The 8,642-nt window shown below is 36.9% G+C and overlaps 1 protein-coding gene across 1 annotated transcript; it reads right to left on the bottom strand.

Moving 5' to 3' along the window:
• Positions 1-5,368: 5,368 nt before the first annotated feature.
• LOC132275025 (wall-associated receptor kinase 2-like) lies at positions 5,369-8,432 on the bottom strand. The gene is made up of 3 exons (XM_059776403.1): positions 7,522-8,432; positions 7,089-7,250; positions 5,369-6,866 (listed from the first exon to the last, which is right to left on the bottom strand). The coding sequence occupies exons 1-3, from the start codon at positions 8,381-8,383 to the stop codon at positions 5,776-5,778; spliced, it is 2,115 nt and encodes a 704-aa protein (XP_059632386.1). The 5' UTR covers positions 8,384-8,432; the 3' UTR covers positions 5,369-5,775.
• Positions 8,433-8,642: the final 210 nt, after the last annotated feature.

Raw genomic sequence — 8,642 nt, 5'->3', positions numbered from 1 at the left:
AGTGTATAAAGCATCAAAATGGTGTTGTTTCATGGAAGGATAATTTCGTAATCTTCTTTTTTTTCGGTACCAAAAAACTTATATTTGTCCTCAAATGCAACTTTTTGATAGTTTAGGGGGCACCTGTTAATTCAGGGAGGTTTTGTGCAAAGGCCTTATAGTTTACGGGGATTTTATGCACTTTACCCTTGATTCTTCAATGCAAATTTCCAAACTCCAATCAATTTACTAGTGGGTAATTTACACAGACCTCCCCTATGGTTTGCCCCAATTGCATAGACTACCATTACTGTTTCGAAAAATTACGCAGACCTCCCATAATTTTGAAAATATCATACACAGACCTCCCTTATGGGTAACTAACCGTCAATGCACTAACGAACACATCAAATTTACTGAAATGCCCTCAATTTTCCATGATAAATGACTAAAATACCCATATAAACAATATATATATATATATATATATATATATTATATACATAATAGTGTAAATAAAAATGAGATGAATTTACTTATGTACCCTAACCATTGTTTCCAATGGAATATTACCCCAACTCTGGTGAGCTTTTGATCCAGTCCGACGAATAGTACAGGTGGCTAAAAATAGTTACAGAGACCTTGATTTGGCACCAAATTCTCATCCATGAAATTCAATTCAGGGCAACTCTTATGATTTATGTATGAGTGTGAGGTGGAGAAAGACATGAGTGGATTTTTTTGCTCTAACTGACTATGAGCATGGGAATTACGTTTCCGAACAGAGGGCAGAGATAAATTTGGTGTTGCAGGATTGATGACCGGAATTGAAATTCAAAACTAAAAGTACATATATAGTGTAATACCCCTAGTTTTCAAAATGATAGAATTGGAAATTTAATTTTGTTTTTCATTGATTAATTGATTTAGTTATGTGACTTAGTTGTTTTGTTTTTAAGTGATTAATTGTGTTTGTTTAATTGATTTAATTAATATTTGTGTAATTGATTTTAATTGCATTCATTGTTTAAGTTAGTTAATTAATTTTTCTGTTTTAATTAGTTATCTTAATTGTTTTAATTTAATTATTTTAATTGAATTAATTTTGTGGGATTTAATACTTTAATTGTTTTAAATGACTGGCTTTAGTTACATGGATTTAGTTTTCAACGTGACTGTTATATAGCTTTTCATAAGTAGCCGTCATTAATTATCACCTAGGTTTATCTATGGGCCGAGTTAAATATCGATTAAGGTTTAATATCTAAACCTATATATATGTATATTACGGTGGATTAGGGTTTAAAACATCACAAAACAAAACATAGGTTTTCTGTAGAACAGAGATACAGTGAGGTATTGAGAGACACAGAGGAAGATAAAGAGAGGAGGTCTAGGTTTTGGTCTAGACCAAGGTTGGACCAAGAAGGAGGAAGGAGAGGTGTTTCTGGGTTGAACCAAGGCACTGGAGGAGCAGACTTGCAGTTTAGGACACAGATATATCATACAGAGACGGTGAATTAGAATTTCAAATCTGAAATTCAAAGGCAAGTTTCTGGTCTATTCTATCGTTCGAGTCTGTGTTTTGTGCATGCTTAGATGGGCTCTAGGGATTTAATTAAGTTTTGAATACAATGTTTATGCATGTTTAATCTGTGTTTAAAATCAGTGAATGAATCTGTTCTTCAGTTGGTTAAAAGTTCAGTTTTAAACTTACTGCCGATGCTCAACAACTTGTGTGATGACCCTGTGGGCGGGTGTGCCGTGGGCGGGTGCGAGAGACACTGTCAGGCTACCACACTTGCGAGTTACGGGTGCACAGTCCCACATCGCCTAGGTAGAGGAAAGGTGAAGTGCTTATATGTAAGTGTGTCACCTCCAATTGGTATGAGGCCTTTTGGGGTGAAGCCCAATAGCAAAACCGTGCGGGCTCAAGCCCAAAGCGGATAATATCATACTATGTGGTGGAGCGGGTCGTTACAAATGGTATCAGAGCCTGACCCAGCCGGAAGTGTGCCGACGGGGACGTCAGGCCTCCAAGGGGGGTGGATTATGATGACCCTGTGGGCGGGTGTGCTGTGGGCGGGTGCGAAAGACACTATCAGGCTACCACACTGGCGAGTTACGGGTGCACAGTCCCACATCGCCTGGGTAGAGGAAAGGTGAAGTGCTTATATGTAAGTGTGTCACCTCCAATTGGTATGAGGCCTTTTGGGGTGAAGCCCAATAGCAAAACCGTGCGGGCTCAAGCCCAAAGCGGACAATATCATACCATATGGTGGAGCGGGTCGTTACAACTTGTGTTGCAAATTAGGTTTTTGCTTGTATATTCTTGTCTTACAATCAATCTGGAACATAAATTAAGCCTTATATTAGGTATCTAACAAACTATATAGACTTGGGAATCACCAGATGTGAGGAGGATGGAGTAGGAAAATTGTAAAGAGCCTCGGAGAGAGAGGGAGAAGGCTCCCTCACCAAGGAGCCGGCTCCAAGGAGCATGGAGCCAGCTCTATGCTATCAAGAGCAGGCTTCCTAGTTTAGGGAGCCGGCTCTCACATTAAAAGAGAGCAGGCTCTCAATTTTGAGAGAGCCTGCTCTCACCCAGATTGCATTTAATTTGGTTTTCTGATTATTTTTGGGCTGTGCAGAGTTTTAAGACTTGGTTTAAATGGTTTTAAATGATGCATGTTATTGTTTTAAACCTGTAAGAGCATGTTTAAACAAGAATTCATAAAGGGATTAAGAAGGAGGCAATGTACAGTTAGGAAAGAAATCTACAGGTTGTACCTTGAATATTGATCAGTTTAAACTCTAGAACTTCGAGGATTATTTATATGTGATTTAATTTTGAGTAATCATGTTTAAATAGGAATTTAACGATGCTTGTGTTGGACTAAATTAATAGTCATCTTGTAAATCAACTGCAACAGTTTAGGGATGAGTTGGAGGATGTGAATGCTTCTGTTACTTATTGTTTTTGAAGTTTTGATGTCTCTGAAAAATCTTAAATTGAGAATCATATTTTCAGCTGTGTTGTAAGCATATAGTAATTTAAATATGTGTATGCTTAAATGGAATTAACTGGTGTTTAAATCTGTTATGCATTGCATCAATATGGCACTGTTTGGAAAGGTAGATTGTGTAATCTTATTTTACAAATTTAAAGGACTGGGATTTGGCTTCTAACTCTGTTAGTGGATGCATGATTTAGTTTTACACATGTGAAATTATATCTGTGCTTATTTTGGAATATAGTTGATAACTATTTATACTGTTTTTGGTCAACTATGGTAAATGGAGGATTTAAATGCTATGACTCATATTAGCAATTTAAATAGTTGGAATGTGATATTTAGGTTCTATAATGAATGCCTAATGTCATGTTATATGTATTAAACTGTATTTATGCATATTCTGGATAATAGTTGATAGATAACAATTATTGTCTTTACAATTATGTTGTTTGGAGGATTGTGTGCACCGGTATGGGACGGTGGCATACTAGGGATGGATTAGTAAAACACTAAATCCTACCTATTTTGGAATGAGTTGGATTAACTATAAAATGTTAAGTCCTACTTATGTGCATGTCTATGCACCGGTATGGAACGGTGGCATATTAGGGACGGCTCAGTTCAAAACACTGAGACCTGCCTATATTGGGGATGAATTAGTTCAAACACTAAGTCCTACCTATATTAAAATAAGATGGATTAACTACAAAAGTTAAGTCCTACTTATAACTTTGTGTCAGGTTAATAAACTTTTTGAATGATACACCTTGAACGGACTTTATATATTTATATTATGGTGCCATGGTATGAGCTTGAATCTAAGGAACATGATTAGGGTGCGTATATCGCCTAGGATGGATAACTGGACAGTGGTTTTGTTCCCTGGTATGTCTAGATACACATGACCACATTACGTACGATTTGCATGGTATCTCTACTCAGGCTGAGACGTACCTATTGGACTAATGAGCATCCTATAGTATGTAATATATACATATATGGACTACTTTAGATATTGTTGAGTCTATTTAAGATGTATCTGCGTATCGGATTCCTGTTTAGATCGTAGTAGATCAGGACTTGCATGTGGGCCTGACCCACTCTCTTATTTTTCAGGTGTTCGACAGTACCAGGCTTAGAGTTTGATCGTGTTGATGCAGATACAGACACTCAATCTTCCGGTTACATAGGATTTCCTTTCTATTTTAATTTTGGATTTTAATTCTGTAAATTTATTCAAGGATTTGGGATTAGAGGTCCGCTAGGTGGATTCCCGAGTTGTACGGTTTTAAATTATGTTAATTTATTATTTCAAGTTTGAGGATTCTTATTTTAGATTTCTTTCAGCGTATTATTATTTTATTCTTGATTCAGTTTTTATTTCTGCTTGTTTACATATCAATTGTTTGGTGTCCCTCAAATCTGTGTTCAGACTTGATCACCCGTGACTCTAGAATCGAGGGCTATCACATGTAGATGTGGATCTTTTCAAAACTTTCAAATAAGATTACCATCTGATCGTTACTATTAATTTATTAAAGGATTTTCCATTATATTCTTTTGTAAATTTCTTCTGTTTGATCTATTAGTAATATATCACTGGACTTAATTCATGTTTGAGTCTTTATTATATTACAAGGACTTAATTCCAATGAACTTCTCTTGGAATCAAGGTGTTATAGTTGTCTACATCTTGATGATGACCATGGAATAAATTTGCATGTGAAACAAAAGGTCCCAAAATCACAGATCATAGATCCTCTTACAGTACGTTGAATACTATCATGACTATTTAGTGAAAAACAAAATATCCCAAAATCACACTGCCGAATCAATCACTATTAACACCGGCCGGATCATCCAGTCACAACCTTGCCATCATAGATCCTCACCGTCGCTATCTCATAGCCTCACCGTCACCATCTCACAGCCTCATCGTTTCAAACCAACCACCACAACCCGTCGCTGTCACAGATACCCACCACCACATCCCATCGCCGTCACAGATCCTCGCCGCCATCACCACTGACTAAACTAGATGAAGGCTTAATATATATATATATATATATATATATATATATATATTTTAAATAAAATATATAATTATATAGACAAGTGTGTTTTAGGAATTTTAATAAAAATAGTAGCATCATCAAATTTTGTCGTTGACTTTAACAGAAAGGAAGTTCGTATAAGATAATTTCAAAATTAGAAAAGGACTGCATAATTTTCAAAACAGTAAAAATGATCCCTGTAATTAAGGCAAATTATAAAGGTGGTCTTTGTAAATTACCCTTTACTGGTTAAAAAGAAAAGGTCTATTTCAAGTGTTAGTTTGGAAGACACAACAACGACATAAACAAGAATTATAATACTCTGAAATCAAAATTCATTACATCACCTAATTATTCTATAACATCTTAACCACAATTACACACGTCACTTTGACAATAACGTAAACCACCCCATGTCATAGTAACACAAAAAACCCAATAATTAACATAACAGTAACACAATCCGCTATTAACCCAAACAACTCTGAACTTTCCACTTATGCAGACCCACGTGCTAAACACGTATCTTCCCATAACCCACATACGTATTTTTACATTACTCTCAACACACATTATTACTAGATTAATATATCATGCGATACAAGTTGAAATTATGCATAACACTCAACGGCCATCATCATTCTCCAATGGTATTAAAGGTTCTTCAAACCATCATACCCAGCTGCGGTGCTAGTGCTGCCGAAATCCAATGATTCGCCTAGCAGTTACTCGGTCTCCTCTCGATTTACTTCAACACTGGTCCAAAGGTGTTTGTCCCCTGGCATTACTCTTTCAAGCTCCCTTGCCACTTCGGTCATCGTAGGTCGTTCTTCCCCCTTCAATCTTAAGCAATTATACGCAAGATTAGCAACTTTACGTACCTGATCTGGATTACCCCCATCCACAATAGGATCCTCTGAAATAAAGGATAAATCATTTTTTTTCATTGAAGAAATAAAAAATGTGGCTAAAGTTATGTCCCTCTCTGGCGTGTCAAAAGAAAGTGGCATTTTGCCTGTAAGTAACTCCACAAGTACAACTCCAAAGCTATAGACATCACTTTTTTTTGACAAATGGCCTATATGAAAATATTCAGGATCTAAATATCCAAGTGTTCCTTGAATCATTGTCTTCAATTGTGTTTTATCCGATGGAACTAATCTTGAAGATCCAAAGTCAGAGACTTTTGCATTGAAGTTATCATCTAAGAGTATGTTAGTAGACTTAACATCTCTATGAATGATAGTTGTGGAAGCATCTGAGTGCAAATAAGAAAGCGCACCAGCGGTTTCTTTTGCTATCTTCAGACGAATTTCCCATGAAATGGAGGACCCATGAGGTTCTTCATGGAGATGGTGGTACAGAGTCTTATTTGTGATAAATTCATAAACAAGCAAGGGGACTTCAGTCTCTAAACAACAGCCCAACAATTTAACCACATTCCTGTGGTTGATTTGAGAGAGCACAACTACCTCATTAACAAATTTCGTAATTTGGGTTTTATCGACTTCTGTCGACGACTTCTTAATAGCAGCTAATTTGTTTTGGGGTAGAACTGCTTTATATACTGTGCCACACCCTCCTCGACCAATGATTGAACTTTCATGGAAGTCATTGGTTGCGTTCTTGAGCTGTTCTATGGTAAAGATTTTGGTTTTCTGGGCTGAACCGCCTGGCTCCAAGAGCCGTCGTATCTCTGGACCACCATTTTGCTCAAAAAGTTCATTTTTATGTTGGATGAATTTCCTTCTTCTCTTGATTCCCCAAAATGTCAAAGAACCTCCCACAACAAATACCACAATTGTTACGCCAAAACCTACAATCAATTAAACATGCAAATCATTTCAAACCACAGCTGATTAAGGAAAGCATGCATGCTTTGCATTCGAGCAATTAATAACCAGTACGTACTGTATTGCAATTTGGCTACTGATCATGTAATATTGATCTATTTTTCAAGACTTCACAAGCATTCAACACATGCAGTTATCGGAGAAGCTTTTATTTAAGTATATAAAATTCAGTCTATATATCTTACCAATAGCGAGCTTTAGCCATAATTTTTTTGAAATACAACCCTGGCCTTGTTTTCTGCCATCCCCGTGATACCCTCTTGGGCAAGTACATGTAAAACCCCCATCGTTGTTCTTACAACCATTAGTGCACGGATTCAGTTCAGGACTCGAGCACTCGTCAATATCTGTGAACCATCCAAACAAATTGATTCAAAATAATACTCCGTAATAAATAATTTAAGAGAACAATAATAACTGAGCAGTGGCAATGAATTGTCAAATCCAATAATTTTTGATTGGTTATTTATGATTAATACAAGTAGAGGATTTCACTTTCTTATTTGTTACATAAATGACCAATTAGAAACAATAAGTCTATCAATTCACAGCAACTAATGTGTAAAAATTATTTTCCATAATAATATGAACGTGTGTATGAATGAATTACGTACGTACCCTGGCAACCATTTGGAAGGTAAGGGTTCCCTTGGTAACCTTGAGAACAATTGCAGCGATACCCCAGATTATTATGTGGCTCATAGCAGATGCTATTGTTCCCACATGCGTAGCTTTCCAGAGTCTCGGCTTTTGCACAAGTTTCATTGGCAATAGCCCAATCAAGCACCACCGGCATCGTCACAACGTTGCTTAAATTGAAAAGATCGACGGTGGAGAAATTATAGAAGCCATCTTCAACAACAAAAGCGAAGCTGCAGGGATTGAAGTCCATAATATTTCTATGGTTTTTGAAACTTCTTGCACTCAAATTAAAATCCCTTACTCCTTCCGGAATTGATGTTTGGCAACAACCGATGCCAGAGCATGAATTATTGGCCACATCATCAATAGTATCACACAGTGACATGCAACCGGTGGAATATTTTACTCCCAGAGAACCTCTCACGTATGCGTAAGAGTCGCAACCTATGACCATGAACTTGTTTTTGGTGTGTGAGATGGAGAATGTGGAGACCCATACAAATGGATTATTTCTACGAATCGATCTACCCAAATCGTCATAACAATCGGCAGCTACCCAACTCGAGATTCGAAGCTCATGACGTTGGATTGATATGTCAAGGACACCTAAAATGGAATTTCCAAGAAACATAAGTTTTGACAACTCGTTGCATGTTATGTGGAAATTGGAATTTAAGTAACAGCCCTCCCTTGTGCCAAAAGGGTACGGAATGGGGAGATTGCCACAGCTGTGTGGGCAATGAGGCCTGGCAAGAGCTGTTGGTGTTGCTACAGTGGCTGCTATCGGAATCACCACAAGCAACAAAGGCAGCAGTGAAATTTTGGGTAGGCAGCTCATGGCTTTTTTAATAATGGTACTAATGCAGATCCTCAGGTTTAATGTAGTACTATATAATGCCCATTATTAATAGTTTTATAATCTGAAATTTGTTTAATTTTAATGGAAATTATTGGTGTGAATTTGTTGTTTAGTTAAAAGCTCATGCAAGTGGGAGACCTAGCAAGAGGTCTTTTTTTCTTTTTCTTTTTTTCTCTCTCTCTGAAGAGCAAGTCTTTGTGTGTGTGTGTGTGTGTGTGTGAACCTACTGTACAGTATA

This window comes from Cornus florida, unplaced genomic scaffold (assembly GCF_030987335.1).
Source record: "Cornus florida cultivar Cherokee Brave unplaced genomic scaffold, ASM3098733v1 CherokeeBrave_3.0.0_Hap2_Chr09, whole genome shotgun sequence".
NCBI lineage: Eukaryota > Viridiplantae > Streptophyta > Magnoliopsida > Cornales > Cornaceae > Cornus > Cornus florida.
Note: the sequence above shows the minus strand (reverse complement) of the source record. Positions and strands in the feature narration are given on the sequence as shown.